The following is a 17,383-nucleotide window of genomic DNA, read 5'->3' on the forward strand; positions in this document are numbered from 1 at the left end:
CTGTGATTGATCCTTAAATTTTATTTTTTAAATTGCTATCAATTTTGAATGTCATTTAAATTTCCAAGATCCCAAAATGAATTCTTAGTACTTTTTTAGTTGTGCAACCTCCTCAGACTTTTAAAAACTCATACGTTTTACTAAATACTCAGTGCTCAGAGAGTTAAGTAAGCTCAACGGATCGTACACATCGTGCAGTTATTGCATCAAAGGGATATCCAAGCAAATAGACTTTACACTCTTAAATGTAACTGAATGTGTACCAGTAATTATGGGAACTTGAAAACACTGGTTTAAACACAAAACATGCTTTTGTTCTTCTAATATCACAAAAAATATTAATAATAATCTAATATTACCCAACAATAAAATCTATATTATATTGTTTTTATTACTCATATCAATATTAGATCACAAATCCAGATTGCTTGACTGAACAACAAAAATAGCAGTTGTGACTTTGCTGTCCCCATACTTTTGGAGGGCACTATATAAGCAGTTAGTTTTGATAGTCACTATACTTATTCAAATATTGTATGGAGACCCTTCCAGTGTCGTTTATTGGCTTCATTACTCTGCTCTCCTCCCCACTGATAGCTGATGTGTGGTGAGCGTTCTGGCGCACTATGGCTGCCACATCATCCAGGTGGGGCTGCACATTGGTGGTGGTGGAGGGGAGACCCCATTACCAGTAAAGTGCATTGAGTGGAGTGTCCAGTAAAGAGTAAGCAATTATTATTATTATTATTATTATTATTATTATTATTATTATTATTATTTAAATTTGAGACTTTTTCAGACAGTTAATTGTTATATTTTAATGCATTATACGACATACCTGCCATGATAAAACCAAGTAACAAAAAAACACTTTTCATTAATAGTGACAGGTAATATAAAATACACTTTCCTGTGATTTGGATTATATTTGTACATCTCATAAGAACAGCTAAAAAAATCACAAAACTCAAACAAACTCATTAAAGTTGACTATTACAGTGCCGTATGTTAATAGGTAACTTGCATTCGCAAATGTTTTTACTTTAACCACACAAGAATACTGAGTAAAATAATTTGTTCAGAGTCTCACAATGACATAAGAAGCACAACCACCTGCAGCACACTACTTACTGCCTCGGCATCCGATACCTCCCCGGAAGTTAAAAAAGTACATTACATCTATTTCCGGGGTCATGCTTCTGCGTGGGCAAGTCAGGGAGCAGTCGGGAAAGAGAGCGGGATAAGTATGTTTTTTGAAAATAAAAGTAATCTGTAGTTTTTTTGTTAATCACTGAATACTTTGTGAATACGAAATGATGTATTGTAAACAAATATCAGAAAAAGAAGTTATTAAATCACGCTAGAATAACAACGCGAACTGCTAATGTCAGACATAATTTTGGTCAGAGTAAAAATGAGGACTAAGGTGAAGGAGGAACGCGAATGAACCTGCTGGATTTCCTTTACTTTTAGAAATATTTAAAACATATTTTATACAAGAATTAAATAACCTTATTACGGATCTTTAATAGATGGCGTTGTAATGAAACAGCACTTGCAAAAATAGAGGGAGCGGCGTATTCTGTTTGCTTTTTTGCTGTTCAAACGCGGTTACGAGGTCTTCTGTGAAAAAGGAAAAAATTAGAGTTTTTCCTGTATTTGAGTTTGACACGTTCTAGGTGAATGTAGAGGGATCTACGAGCACATATTCGTTTTACAATCAATTGCACTGGACTCTGGCTTGAAGAAGCTGGTACTCTGTATATGTCAGCAACAGAATACAAGTGTTTTGATCCAATGTGACTGTTGAAAAGATCAAAAGGCAACGAAGTGGTGACGACCGCTTTTTGTAAGGGAAATGTCTTATATGTAAAGCACTTGGCGGATCTTTGGGTAAAAACTATTCATGTCTATTTGCCAGTAGTTTGTTAGATGTTGTCTGTTTTTTGTTTATATACTGTTGAATTGTTTTATACTCCCTGACATTTATGAGTGGATAGTTTCTAGCCTGATGAAAAGTACTATGTAGAGACAATATAGTCCTACAACGACTATATTCTTAAAGTGAGATGAAAACGTAACGTGTGTGAAAGAGCGTCGTATAACTGGTGATATGAGTAGTTACATAGATTTTTTTTTAGAGCTGCTCATACTCCCATTATTGCTTATGCTTTGATTTTGAATTGTTTGGGTAAAAGAGTCCAGCCTTTGTTTGTATCCCTAACTATATAGCAGTGCAGGGTACATTCTTATTCTTTCTTAAAACAAAAGCACGAAACCACAGGCTGGCCTAGAATGTCCTGGTAAGTGTGGGCTCCTGTTTCCCCCAGGGATGACGCCGGAGAAAGAGGGCTTGGTGCCTGCCCTCATTGACAGGACTATGAAGATGAAGAAGGAGGAGCAGACCAGGAAGGTGGTGCTTGCCTGGGGAGTCCTCAACGTTTCTCTGGCCGGCATGATCTACACAGAAATGTCAGTGCACGTTCTCCAGCACTTCACTTCGTTTTGCAGATTAACCCCCAACAAAACTGGCACGATGCCTTCTGCTAGGTGCTGCACAACTCTAGACCTGGAGGTGCCTGCGGGTTTTTGTACCACCTCTGCTCTTACTGACCTAAGTGAGCTAATAGTTTGCTTAATTGAATCAGTTTAGCACATTTCCTTTGGCATCGGACTGATCTGGCCTGGAATGTGTACCTGTTCTTTTGCCGTGTGCTGTTGTTTTCTTACCTCTGATGATCCTCAGCTCTTTTATTAAATTAAACATCTAGGTAAAAAAAACCTTTATTCCATACAGGTAGTTCTCCATTTCCACAAGTTTTTGGTTTAACGTGCCTCGGATTATACACGGGTTCTTAATTTAGGATGTGTGAACCCTCGCTTTATCAGCAACAGGCAGACTAACAGAGTTTTTAAGACAGTATACCCAGCTGCACACCACTGTGAATAACAAGGTTAGGCTGATGTAGCCATCCTTTATCTCCTAGAGATTTATTTCATAATATGAGTCAGTAAAACGTTTTCATTGTCTTACTCTGTATAGATTTGATAAAATCAGTAAAAGCTCTAAATCCGAATAAGACACTGTGTGAAACAAAAATAACTTTTAAAAAATTGATGCAGACAAATAAAACGTTTCTAATTCAAAGGCATTTAAAAAGTAACAATAATAAAAACAATTACTCATGTAAATCTACAATTAATAAGCTAAGACCCAGAGTAAGAAAAATTAGTTACTTTTAAAACTTTAAAATAAATAGCATGTAAAAGGACCAAGGACCAGGAGCTCAGTCCCAGTGTCTTACTCCTGTGGGTACAACCTCTATGTTTTTCAACATGTTCATCACCCACCATTTATCATCTCTTTTCTTAACATTGTACAAGAAATTGATAAACCTCAACAAACATTTTAAAAAGATGAACATTTGAATGAGAAGAGGCCATCAGGAACTCATCATGCCATATAAATGATGAACTAACTGTGTATCTATAATTCTCTTTTCATTATAGATCAGCCATTATCCAAATCCCAATCCCTGGTCATCAGCCAGATCCAAAATTAATTTTATGGATAGTTTAGCACAAACTCAGTTGGTATTGATCATACTTTGATGTGTAGTTAGAGAAGCACAGATGCCTCAGTGCTGGGGCCCTATGTTCAATTCCAGACCCAAGGTGCTATCTGCGTTGAATTTGAACATATTCCGCATGTTCACATGAGTTTCCCCTGGGTGCTCCAGTTTCCTTCCACAGTCCAGAGACATAACAGTAGGTTAATTGGTTTCTGTAAAATTGGCCCTGATGTGAGTGTGTGTGTTTGTGTATTTGTGAATGGTGCAGTGGACTGGCGTCACTGGCATCGTGTAGCATGCATGGACAGACTTTGTGCCAGTTGCTTACTGGTAACATTTTGTAAACAGCTGTGTATTAGTAATAAAGAATCTGAAGTTAAGAAAAGGGTAAGTGATGTTAAAATACTGCTGCTTTTGCTCAAGGTAATGGTTATTCTATCTTAGTATAACATCTTAGTATAGAACTAAAACACTTTGTATGTATGCCAGTGTCGTGTTGCATTTTGGGAAGCTTAATAGGGATTGCTGTAATGCTTGTAATCGTCAAAAAATGAATATCTTTTTTTTGCAGGACAGGAAAAATGCTGAGCAAATATTACAACATCTCCTATTGGCCTCTTTGGTATATAGGTAAGACACTGTCACATTAGGATTAATTCATTTCCTTGGTGTCACAAACCCAAGAGAGAGCAATGTTTTTGGAATAATTTAATTAATCCAAGTGTTGTCCTCTTTCTAATTGAACCTTTTTTTGCATGAGGTAACTTTAAAACATTCTGATTTACATTTATGCAGAACTAGTACTGGCTTCTTTGTTCAGCCTCAATGCCCTGTTTGACTTCTGGAGGTACTTCAAGTACACAGTGGCTCCTTCTACCATCACAGTGACTCCTGAACAACACAGGCTTCTCGGTCTGAGGAACTCGGGTGGGTGTGTTGGCTTTTCTCTACAGTGAATGCAAAGCACAGAAATCAGTCTCTGTTAATGGTATATCTAAAAATATCTACTTTCTCTGTTGTTCTTTACAGCTACATTTGTGCTAAAGTAAGTCAAGTAGGTAGCTGCGTCAGCATGTGTAGGGTGCAAAGGAACAAGTAAAGGTTTATTCCAAAAGTGAAAAAAAGAACGTTGTTTCTTCTTTTTTCAGCATGGAATAAACCTTTACTTGTATATTTGTGCCATATTATCAGCGCCAGTTGAATATTTTAAATGATAAGAGACTTTGATTCCCCTTTTCTCATTTATATTTGTCGTGAAGTATGTTTCTGTCACACATTAGCTTGCTTAAAATGCGCCTCTAGATAAATACCTAGGTTTTGATTCTCTTCCCATGTGTGCTCCCAGGGATCCAGGTCTCTCCTCCTCAGAAGCCAGAGAAGAAGGAAGCTCCTGTCTCCACCCAGGCCTCACCCCTGCAGGGTCAGAGCGTGCTGAGCTACAGCCCCTCGCGGCCCCCCAGCACCAGCCCCAAGTTCTCCCCCGGCTGCGTGACTGGCTACAGCCCCTCGCTGCAGAGCCCTTCCCCTGCAGGCAGCGGTGGCTCCTTCTCCCCTCCCCTTGCCTACTCTGCCAACAGCAGCTTCAACAAGGTGCCTGCCTGTGTGCCGTTGTACCAGTTGGGTTATGACTGTCGGATTAAGCACCAAAAAATAGTTGATCTGCTTGACTCGTAGTAGGGCTGAAGCACAGAGAAGAGAACAGCTGATTGTGTTTTTGTCTTTGCCGTCATATTGTTCAGAACTAGTCTATTAGCTGTCCTGGTAGATTCCACTTGATTAAATCTCACCGGATTCTAAACATCAAGCAAGACCAGGTAGTTTAGCGTATTGAGTGGCTTATGTTCTAAAATACGAAGAAATGACCATTGCAAAGCATTTTTAAAATCTGTGGCGTTTTGCTCATAGGCAAACATTGGTTCAACAGGAGTTCTAACTCAAGCAGCGTCACTCGCTGCCCTGCTGGTATGAGAACAGACAGAAATGGTTGGGTACTGCCAGGACTATGGCAGTCTTGAACGGTTGTTTAAACTGCTAGTTCAGCTGCTGTCTCTAATATTCGGAGGGCATGTTGCTTGGTTCCAGATGTTGAACTACAGCCCGTCCCCAGGATCCTCTCCCTATCCCAGTAGTGTTGGCCCGGCGGAGGGCTCCAGCCTGAGAGCACGATATCGCACCTCTCCCTCGGTCTTCAACTCTCCTGGCGGGAAAGAGGATTACGTGGCTGACCTCAAGTCTCTGGAGTCATTCCTGCGCTCTGAAGAGGAGCGAAGGCATCGCAGTCAACTGGGTAAGCAGACAGGAGTGAGGCCTTGCTAGTGCATTATACGTGTTTAACACAACATTCCTTAAGTTCTACTCTTTTGTCTTTATATCCTAATGTTTTTGCCTTGTTTGCTTGTCCACATTGTCTCCCAAAACACCTAAGACTTCTTCATATCATTTTTTTCATTTTAAAAGTTTTTTTTATTCGTAAGCATTGTTAGCCTGAATATTACATTTATTTTTAGATCGATACCAATTGAGTGAGGGCAGCCCAGTAGTATTGCATAGATTTCATTTCTGCTTCATGTTTTTATTTTACCCTTTAGGAAGTCCAGAGTCTGCCTCTCCTTCAAACAGCCCTACATTCTGGAATTACAACCGCTCAGTGGGAGACTACGCTCAGAGTCTGAGGAAATTTCAGTACCAGTTAGCCTGCAGGTCCCAGGCTCCTTCTGCACACAAAGATGAAACAGACCTGGGCTCCAAACAAGCTGCTGAAGAGGTGAGTGGAGAGAGAGGGTTGTAGTTTTCCCCTGTTGTCATTTCTGATACCACTGTAGTGAGGCAAAAGAGACCCACTAAAAGTGCCGGCATTATTAAAATTGTCCGTATTGGAGAAATGTGAGTTGCAGCACGCAAACTTTCAATTAGCATTCAACATTTTAAAATTGAACATGTGCTGGGTCAGCTTGTCAAGGCTCAATTAATTGTAATCAATGATACTGTATAAAGACCTCCTGGGTCCTCCAAATTGTCCCCATGTATGACTGGCGCCCGTACAGGCTGTACCCTGCCTTGCGCTCATTGCTTGCTGGTAAGGCTTTGGCTTCCTGCGACTCCGCATGGTATAAAGTGGTTTGGTAAATGACATGACATGATACTGTATCATTTTATTTTTTTTACTTTGAAGTTTATTTTTTAAGACTTGAAAATGTTCCAAGTTCTTATTTCTCTTTTCTTTCCAGTCGTAATGTTTGGTTTTAATTGACCAACCAAAAAATGCATTTTAGAAAAGAATACCAATTCTGGAAAGTTATTTTTATTCTGAAAGAATAAAATTATTGTCTCTTCTAGGTCTGGGCCAGGATTACAACTAACCGCCTGGTGGTGGATCGGATCGATACCTGGACAGCCAAGCTTAGAAATGTAAGAAAAATCACTTCTACCCCTAGATTCCCACTTCTGTTGATGGTACATGGCCCGTACAGCACGTCAGTTAGAAGGTAGCTCCTTTTTTAAGCTTGTCTCTTTGGGAGGAGGTTTCAAAGTATCAAATAGCACCTATATAGAGGCCATTAGGCACCTCTGCATGTAGATCTTGTTTGATGCAAGCATCATATGGGAGTGAATAGAGTACTTTTCCTTCTTTTAAACTTTGAGTCTAACATTGATTGATTGTATAATGAATACGTATAAGTGTAAAATTGTTGTTTCTGTTTTTTATTTGGGCTGTACTGGGGCAAGTTGACATGGCAATGAAGTATTCAATCCTTGAATCCTAGTGGACGCACAAGGTATATTCCCCATGGTGCTCTGAATCCAAGCAGGTTTTCAGGAAGGTTTTATAGTCTATTAAGTACAGCCTGGTCACTTTCCACTATTACCCCAAATGAGAGTTTAGAAGTGATCATTGCATATTTATTGGAACCTATACAAAATCTTTCCAGAAATGACACAATTGTTATTTCTGAAAAGGTTATCCCTGCGTTTCAGTTATTCCTGAAATGGCACCCAGCAGATCACGGTGTTCTCTGAAAAGAATACATTTAAAATGAAAAACGCAGCAGGTAAGATCAGGTCAGATCCTTCACAGTGCTTTTGTCCTCTGGACCCAAAACCGACAGTGTGCCCAAATACTTGAGGGACAACTCTTCAAAATGTTTGTGGGCATTTACTTCATTCTCAGTATTCTGTGAAATATAATCTCTATGAGTATGAAATACTGTGTCTTATCTGAATTTTTACCTTACGTTTTGTATTGATTATTTTAAGAGCTTCGTAGTGACAGTCAGATTGTTCATGCTTTTCCAACCAGAAGTTATATTTAGTGCAGATACTGAGGTTTGTGGAGTTTTTGTGTAAAGCTGATTTTCCAAATTACAAATATGTCCATTTATGAAGTGTTTTTCAGCTGTTAATTGCAGTGGGCATCCTGTACAGACACTCTTTTTAGATCAAACATCGCTTACGACTGTTAAACGATGAAATGATGAGCTCTTGATTAGTAATTGATCAATTGACTATGGAGTGCGAGAAATACATTCATTATTGTAAATAGGCGGTCTGAGAACCCATTGGGCCCAAGTAACAGAAGGCAGTGAAAATGGAGCATCTCCGAAAGCAGAGCTTTTATTAGACGAGACTGAGAAAATTGTAATGTCAGGGGGACTCAGGGCCACCTGGTTTGCCCTTAGATTATCATTAAGTTTGCTGCTGTCCCTCTATTTTAGCTTCATGCTTTAATTTTTTGTCCGTTTCTGTTCAATAAGGAATGTGCAGTTTGAATTTTCTAATTTGGCAGCAGTTGCCAGAGGTACAGAAAGGTGGTCGTGTTCCCGATCACTCAGCAGCTCACACTGGAAAGATTAGTGGGAAGTTTGGGATCCCTCTCCTTTTCAAAAGTGTTACCAAATATAAACAAATGCAAATGCAAAGGTATGAAGGAGTAGAGTATTATTCACAGTCTTTACGCTACAGTCCATTTCCTGTGAAAGAAAGGCCAGTTTTCTGAAATGTTCTTCTTGGCTTTGGCAGTGGATTAACGACACTATCCTGGTTGCACTGGTGAAAGAGATTGATTCTGTGAATACGCTGCTCAGAAGAATGGGATGTCCTGAGCTGCAAACAGGAGGTAAAGGGAACCCCGTGTGGTGTTACGATGCAGAAGGAACGCTCTGCTTGTAGTCTTCAACTAGTTCAAATATTCTTTTTCAGCCCCTGTCTATATTCTTTCTGTATTTGGATTTTGTCTCGCTAACAGAAGCCAGTATCAGCAGTCTTAAACAAGCAGCTCTGGTGAAAGCTTCCTTAATTCCAACGTTGAATACAATTGTACAGTATCTGGACATCACACCCAACCAAGAATACCTTGTCGAGCGAATCAAGGGTAAGGGTGAAGTTAATGTTTCACAAACACATGCTCCCTTCTTTTCTATTGTTTCATAGGTTAGAAATCGGGCACATTTTCATTTTTTTCTCCGTATCACAACCTGAAACTTTGCTGTATCACCAGTTGCTGTCCACTTGCATGATCTATAGCAGACAGTATTTAAGGTTTTGGGTAGACTTTAACTGTAGTTGAAGTGAGTAAGACTTTCAGATACATGTGTTTTTTTTTAGTCTTTTGCTTCATTCTCAATCTGTTTTTGGATTTTGCTACATATGCTGCTTAGACGATGCGAGTGTCTCTTGGAGCACGTAGTTAATGGTTTTTATAAAAATTCACAGTTTTACATTCCAAATGCCAGTATTCTCACACACAACAGAAGTGTGGACCTTTTCCGAGGTGTTATTTACAGTGTGCAGTGCGTAGCCTGTAACAACTTCTTCTTTCAGAGCTGGCACACGGCGGGTGCATGAGCTCATTCCGATGGAACGGAGGAGGTGACTTCAAGGGAAGGAAATGGGATACCGACCTGCCCACCGATTCAGCTGTAAGCCCCTCACTCCTTGACACTAAATCGCATGTATTTCAGAGAAACTGCGGCCTGTGTGAAGTACCTCGTCAAATCATAGCATCCTGAGAGAACAGATGATGGAGAGGAAAAGACACTTTGTGCTAATTAACTAACTACTGTCTGCTTGGTTATTAAATTTGCCTTTCAGATTATCATGCATATTTTCTGCACATATCTGGACTCCCGGCTTCCACCGCATCCAAAATACCCCGATGGGAAGACGTTCACCTCCCAGCACTTCATACAGACACCGGACAAGCCAGGTAACGTTTGTTCTGGTAAGGGTGGGTGTTCATTGTTTCTCTGAGGGGAAAACGCCCTAATTATTTTTCTTTCCTTAATTTTTCACCTAAATAGATATGTCAAATGAGAACCTGTTCTGTATTCATCAAAGCAGCACTAACCCTCCTCATTATCAGCTCATCTACCAGGGGCATATCTACAGTCTTCCAAAGGTAAATGTTCTGTATTTTTATATTTTACACACAAAACTAAGATTTCAGTAAACAACTGTTAAGTGTAATTTGTCTTTTTTCTCTTGTGCAGTCCTGTGCATAACTTTGAACAATGTTTTGATAGAACACTATGTATAGAGCATTGAAGACAATAACAGTGGTCTAGTCTGAATTGTGATCATTCCCTGTATGAAAGATTTGAAACTCTTTGAAATGTAATAGAAAAATTACATTACACTTCATTACAAAACAAAAAGTGTATTTTGACAAGTTTTTAAACCAAAAATCCTCAGTTTAATTTTTTGCATGTTTCATAGCACTTGATTCTCTTCAGAACCTTACATATGAAAAGCTAAAATTGCATGTCATTTCCAAGGTTGACATTTTAAGAAGCAACCCCCTTGTTTCTGCTTTTAAAAGTAACAGTGTATTCCAGTGTAATCTTGGTGAACACTTGAGAGCAAAATACAAATCTTCCCATTTTGAATAACTGATGTTTTTCACAGGGCAGAAACAATATGTTCCACACTATTCTCATGTTTCTGTTTGTCATTAAGACCAAGGAATCTGGGATGTTGGGGTAAGTCCAATCTTCACTAGCTTTTGTCTGAAAGAGAAACTAATGATATTCTTTGGAGTGAGATTAGGGAGTCTTAAGAGAAAAAGAACAAAACATCAGAAGCATTCTCACTGCTATTATTTGCAGTAAAGATTTTGTGGCCATTACAAAACTGAAAAGTTCTTGCACTGGGTAGAATAAACTTTGTGATCATACTTTTGTTCGAATAGAACTGTTACATTATTTGCCCGTTCTGATATCAAATATGTAGATAAAATAAGCTTTAACTTTTTTAATTCTTACACTGAAACTAGGTAAGCACCCAGTAAAACCATACTTGGAAAAACAACTGCAAAAATCAGATTTGAACAGTGCAGTTTTTGATTGCTTTTCCTTTTGCTGTATTCAAGCAACAACCAAAATTAATTCATCATAAAAACTGAGCAAATTATTCCTAGCTGAAATTTGCAGAACTGAAACAGTAGTATAATTTAAGTTACATTCAATACTGAGTGCTGGGTACCAGGGCTACTGGAAAATATTGCAAATAAATGTCAAGTGTCTTAAAAAAAATTACCTCAGGTTGTGTAATTGGCCATATTTTATTAAGTTGCTTAGCAGCCTTATCCAGGGTGATCTACAAAATAAACAGTACACTTAATTTCTGAGGTGTAATTGTGTTCATGTGTGTTACTTTTGTGTAGCTGCGATGCAGTAGTGAAATTCGAGCATCCTTTCCTGTTTTTATTTTCATTTACCAAGTTCATTTAATTTTTCTGCCGTTTTGTTGTGGAAGCTGTACCTGCACGCACTGCTTTTATTGTACCCATTAAAATCCAGTTTGGGAATATTATTTTTTGGCACCATAACATGCACACACCTGCTTTTCTAGTTGACCAGCATTCCTCAATTTAGGAACAGTTCATTCCATGAAAACTATTGCCAAGGCAAATATTTGTACATTTACAATTAATTCCCCATTATGATTATATTCAAATCCCTCTGTTTCCTGAATCCCAAAAAATCACACAAACATTTTAAAACCCTACTTCTAAGTCAGTTGTTAAAACACAGTGGACAGTGTAGGATGCATAGAACTACACTGTGCACTGAAGTTTGTTCCTCTGCCTACAGTAAAATGACCAACCTGGTCATTGTTTTAAAAATAGCTATAAATTTCCAAGCTTTGATATAGCAAAAATTCATCATTTGGTTTTTGCCATATTTTTAGTTTTATTCTTAGCTGATGACTGATGACCAAGGTTGAAGACCATTACATTTCCAAAAAACTATTTTTGCTCAGGTTTTTTTTTAATCAAATAAATGTTGGTCTTTGGTAAATGATGAGGTTACTGGCGAATTCTGATTATAAACACCAGGGCATTTAAAATACGTTTTGGTACGTATATTACTTTTTTAAAGTGCCATAAAAGCTGAAATGCTTGACATTTGTTTTTAACTGAATATGGATATTTATATTGCATCACATCTCTGTTTTTGATGATAAAAAGTATAAAATAATTGAGGACCTTTTGCATAGCTCAGAAATTGGTGTATTTTACCATATGTGAATGTTTTTTTTTCTTCCTTTCAACAGAAGAGTTAATCTTGGCTTATCAGGAGTGAACATCCTGTGGATATTTGGTGATTGAAATTGTTTTGTTTTCTAATGCTCTTCAGCATTAGTTCCTTTGAATTTAGGAGACCTTTACAATTGGGCTATTTTTACAGAAGATTGCCATGGTGAAATAAACCTTGTATGTTCTTCATCGGTTTAAATGCTAATGTTTTTTAAGGGTTTGTATTTTCTGTATGGACATTACCATCAAAACCCTAACTTTAGTGGCTGTCCAACAGAATGATGAATGGGTTACAGTACAACATTTTTACCTCTTTACAAGTTACTGTTTTGAAATACTTTGTTTTAAAAGTGCTACATTGAGATCAATATTTTAACCAAATGAGTGCTAACATATGATTTTCACACAATTGTGTAAGTAGTTTTGCCAACAAACTTTTTTTCTTGTAAAGCTACAAAAATCATTTTTGGTATTCTGTAATGTATGGTGGGTTCTTGTTCATCAAGCTGATGTATTTTATTAAAATCTTAAAATAGGAGGTACAAACATTGTTTGATACCTCGCTATTTTCTAAGGATCACACTAAATAAAAGAACTTTTGTAAGAACAAAATGGTATGAAATTTGTAAATGTATGGTGTTTCTATTAAATATATATATATAATACAGAACCTCTGTGTAAATCCTGTACATTTGCTATCTTACTATGTTTGAGTAGTTAGCTTTTTTCCTGCACTGTTGCCCAGTTATGAGAGCTTCAGTTGGAATGGCTACAGTAGTAGTTAACTTTAATTAATGGAAGAAAACGTACCACTTTTTCCCACTGGAGGGCAGTATGCCATGTAAGACTGATCATTTATAAGAGCTTGTGCCTGCTGCTTGCTCACAGTAACAGTCGCATAACCTGCTGTGTGCATGGGCCTGTATTAAGTAAGTACTACTGCTTTGCTATGGTTTTCACCAATTTCTGAAATGCGAGTTTACTGTCACTTTAAGCATTTTAAATCTTAAGTGAGCTGTGTTTTGCTTTGTGTTGACTAATCAAGAAAGATGCAGATAGACTATTCGAAAACACCTGCACATTTTGCTGTGCCTGTTCTCGAGTGCATGCAGTTTATCAAAAAATCAAACTTTTTCAATAACTACCTCATCTGTAGAGGGGCCTAGCAAGCTGGAGCCTAATCTTGAAGGAACAGGGCGCAAGGTGTAACATTTATCGCACAACGTTTTTAACATTGTCATTTTACAGGTATTGGGTGGAAACAAACTGGGTAAATATGTGCAATGTGTTTGGGTTTTCTGAATGAGTTAGAGACCTGTTCTGGGTAGGGATTGTTACATGGGGAATGTTCTACTGCTGTTCAAACTGAATTGTTCTTTTTTTTTCCCTTTTGTGTTTTTGTGCTTTGTTCTTTCCTCAGTGTATTCCAGACTAATTTATAATTGTATATTTCAGTCTTGTATGACTAAAACATTCCACTTACCTTTAGAATAGGCTATGACAAGGCCATGTACCAATATCTTTTATTTTTCCAACTTTATCAATCCTGTTAGAAATTTAAGGAGAACAGATTTATCAGTATTGTCTAAAATTGAAACTTAAGGTTCCTGTTTGCTTCTTATTTTCCAAATCAAATCATGGTTTTAAATATTCATTGTATGCTTTTAGCTCCAAAGATGCTGTTATGTTGACAGTTATCTGCACTATGTGAGCTGTCCTGGTGAATGAAACTAGAATTAGTAAATGCTGAAAATGGTTTTAGTGGACCAACAGTAGACTTTTTCTGATGTCACGCAACAGTGTAATGGAAAGCTATTTGTCAGCTTTTACATCTACCAACTTTCAGCTCAACTTATTCTATTTTAAACCTGGAATCATGGTTTGACCTTTGTCATGCAGGCACGTGTTTTGAATCGAGAAAGTTGTAACTATTGCTCTGCCATTGCAAGATTTATGCAATACAAGCTACTCTTAAGAACTGCCAAGCACAATCTGAATAATAGGAAAGGGTTTAAAAAGAATGCAATTCGTTGTTATACTGAGCATCATAGGAAACGATACTTCATCAATGCGTGTATTTAAAAAGATGTATATGTTTTTTTTATTAAATATTTGATTATTTTTGGCGTAATTATGATCATTTAATCACGACATACACTCAAGTGACTCTGTTGCATAAGCATTCATCATCTCAAAGTAGTGATTTTGATACCCGTTGAATATCGAGCACTGTCTAAATCAAGAAAAAAATCAGGAAGGAACCAATCTACTCTGCTTATCGAGAGAACAAGAGCATTGTGCCTTCAGCATGTGGAAGGCTGAGTTTGTGCGCTGTCACTCGCTGTTTGGCACATTGCAGTTTCTTACCTGACAAAAAAGTAAGAGCTAACAGCAGCTCGTCGGTGACAGGCCATGATCCGATCTCGTATCGCTACACTTTGCCAAGATTAATAGAGGAGGTCCAACTGTCAGGGTCTTGGCAAGTGTATGGTTGCAAAAGAACTGTACTTGCAGTGATCGCCATACTTTTAGATCACTGAATCACTACTTTGATGAAGTCCAGGGACCTCTCCTCCTGCCCTTCCTGTGGAATCGTCCTGACAGGACAGTGCACATTCTCCATCCTTTTTTATCAACGGTTTTCTGTTGGAAAAAACCCTAGGGTGGATGAATACGTGCACAGCTTGAGCCCCATGTGATGAGATGGGACATCTAGAGCTCACAGACCAGTAAAGACGTGTGTGCTTGTCTATGCTGTACAAGAGGAATGGGACAAAATCCCATAGCACGGTATCTGCAAGTGGTCTTCGATGCATTGCTTGTATTGCTTCCAGCAGAAGCTTTAACTGGAGACATCCGTTTCACCATTTCAACAGCAAATGCTAATCAGCATGATTAATTTACCTATTTTTATCTAATTTGCCTGTTGAGTAATGTACCAGTACATCTCGAACAAAAAAAGAACTTGGTGCAGTTGTTGCAGTTATTTTCCTTTTGATGCTCGGTACAACTTTAAAACGTTACTCTGTGGGAACAATCTATACTTATAGTGTGCACTGTTTCAATTTGAATTTAACTGTGTGCCCAAATTTACATTTTTTGCATGTCCATTTGGAGGACATTCATTATTTGGGGAACGGTCCATGATTGCTATAAATACATTTTTTTTAAAGTATATCATATTGAGAATATGGGCCTGAAGTCTTGTTGTCATTGACTTGTTTTTTAACTCTGGTGATCTCTTCCTGTCATCCCACCAGAATGATTTAATCCTACTCTTTCCATCAGATAATCATATGTTTTGAGATATTTTTATCTCTAAGCTTTCCAGTTTTAGAATGGTGGAAAAAAACAAAATTTTGACTTTTCTGTTTGGGAATAACATTGCAACTACAAACAATTTCACTATTAATGTATACTGTATATGTTTGTGTTATATATATATAGTATGCACATATGCTTATGCACATCCAAATAATACACTTTCTTCACTTTCAAAGCATGTAGTTAATTTCACTAATAAATACATTGTGTCATATACTCATGTTGGTGCTAATGTCATCTGTAGGGTAATATTACCATGTGTATAAGGCTTAATTGGCAACTTTTCAGTGTTTTCTTCTAAATTTGAAAAAGTACAGAGCTTTTGTTGCACTTTGATATAGAGCAATATGTTTATATCAGTGATTAAAATCCCTTATAAATGTATTTCTATTTGAGTCTGCATCATAACTGAAAAAACCCTAGGGTGGATGAATACTTTCTGAAGATACTGTAGTCAGTATAGCTCTGTAAATTATTGCACTTGTACAAAGCTCAGAGCTCACTTTGAGCAACTGATAGGGTACATGGTGCTTCTATGGGCTGACATTGCTTTCAAAGTGGATTACAATCCTCTCTTCATAAGGAATTGGAGCAGCTGATGGAAAATAAAAGCTTTGTTGAGAACCACTATTATATGCACAATTCTCTTCCTGGTCTTATTTCTAAGGGAGCATCTTTGTCCATTGATACCCGACTTTGTTGCACTCCAATATTTTTTATAATGTGAATGAAAGGATCTGTCCGCTTGTGGTAATTGTACCTGTACATTTGTTTAAAACGCTGTAGATGTTTTCTGTTAAACCTACTGAAGAAGTACAGAATATATATGATTTACATATCATCTGGTGACAATGTCATTCTCCTTTTTCTCTTCCAGCATTGTACAAGGTTTTTAGGACTTGATCCTTGTAAATAAATTACAGCGTTGAAATCAACTTCACATTAACCTATAGGTTTTTTTTTCATGGGTTAAACTATATGTACTTTATTTCACATGATTTCTTGTTAAATCAATTTCTAGAACATTGTGATAATTGGGCACTTCTGTTTGTCATGAGCACACACTAAAAACTTCAAATGATCTTCTTAGGCATACTTGCAAGGCAGTTTGGTGCACTCTTTGCAATAAAGAAAAAAGCTTTTTTTTAAAAGAATGCTGGAACATTAAAGAAAGCATTGTTTGTCATCACACATTATTGATCTTTTACACAGTTTCACTGCAACCCAGGACTGTATTACAGAGGCAACAAGCAACGGACATTGGGGTCAAGAGAACATCACAGGGCAGATTACTTCTCTGATTCCTTCTAGCAATTTTTTAATCCTTTGTTTAACCAGGTAAGTGAATTGAGAACAGATTCCAATTTACAATGATGACATGGAGCACGACATTTGTACTGGAGCAGTCAGACTGAAGTGCCTTTCCCAGGGACAGAAAGCAGCAAACTTTGGAGGACTGAAAAGTTTCAACTTGTGGTACTTGCACTTATATTATTGACAGCCAGCCACTATATTCTACAGTGCAGCAGCCCTTGGAAAGCTACGTGGGTTGATGCAATTACGCTGGTAGTAACAGTAAATCAAGTGGCACAACACGTACAGGTATGAAGATAAGTTCCAATGCTGTGAAATTCCAGAGTGTTACAAGTGTTAGTATTGTAATGCCTTTAGATCTGCCACTTCTAGGAATGTAATACAAGCACAAGAGCCTATATTTGTAAAATAATATTTTCGTATAAGATGTGCACAAAAAAGTAGGTGTAGTGACGGCAGAAATATTTCAAAAGCTACTATTAAGGATACCACCTCTAAAGTAGAACTCTATAGCGAAGATGTGAAGATAAGATTTTGTGCTTCAGAATAAATTGCCGCAAACGCTATAAAATAAAACTGCTACACTATACCTTTTTGCGCGTAACAAATGTGATAAATATTAATAGATTAAAGAAATACA

The 17,383-nt window shown here is 37.6% G+C and overlaps 2 protein-coding genes across 5 annotated transcripts in view; both read left to right on the forward strand.

Annotated features, from left to right (window-relative positions):
* Window positions 1–1,124: 1,124 nt before the first annotated feature.
* On the forward strand, window positions 1,125–12,717 carry tmem209 (transmembrane protein 209). Its single transcript, XM_088644920.1, has 15 exons — window positions 1,125–1,244; window positions 2,331–2,472; window positions 4,144–4,202; window positions 4,368–4,499; window positions 4,918–5,162; window positions 5,655–5,859; window positions 6,161–6,336; window positions 6,909–6,980; window positions 8,589–8,685; window positions 8,815–8,940; window positions 9,390–9,487; window positions 9,660–9,774; window positions 9,869–9,966; window positions 10,473–10,546; window positions 12,123–12,717. The coding sequence occupies exons 2-15, from the start codon at window positions 2,333–2,335 to the stop codon at window positions 12,175–12,177; spliced, it is 1,692 nt and encodes a 563-aa protein (XP_088501046.1). The 5' UTR covers window positions 1,125–1,244; window positions 2,331–2,332; the 3' UTR covers window positions 12,178–12,717.
* Window positions 12,718–12,922: 205 nt separating this feature from the next.
* ahcyl2b (adenosylhomocysteinase like 2b) overlaps window positions 12,923–17,383 on the forward strand; it is an 82,088-nt gene continuing 77,627 nt past the window's right edge. For all 4 annotated transcript variants that reach the window (XM_088644909.1, XM_088644911.1, XM_088644912.1 and 1 more), the window contains exons 1-2: window positions 12,923–13,034; window positions 16,642–16,767. The gene's annotated coding sequence lies outside the window, so the exon portion shown is untranslated. The remainder of the gene's footprint in view (window positions 13,035–16,641; window positions 16,768–17,383) is intronic.

This window comes from Lepisosteus platostomus, chromosome 9, assembly GCF_059453375.1.
Source record: "Lepisosteus platostomus isolate fLepPlt1 chromosome 9, fLepPlt1.hap1, whole genome shotgun sequence".
In the NCBI taxonomy this organism is placed as follows: Eukaryota; Metazoa; Chordata; class Actinopteri; order Semionotiformes; family Lepisosteidae; genus Lepisosteus; species Lepisosteus platostomus.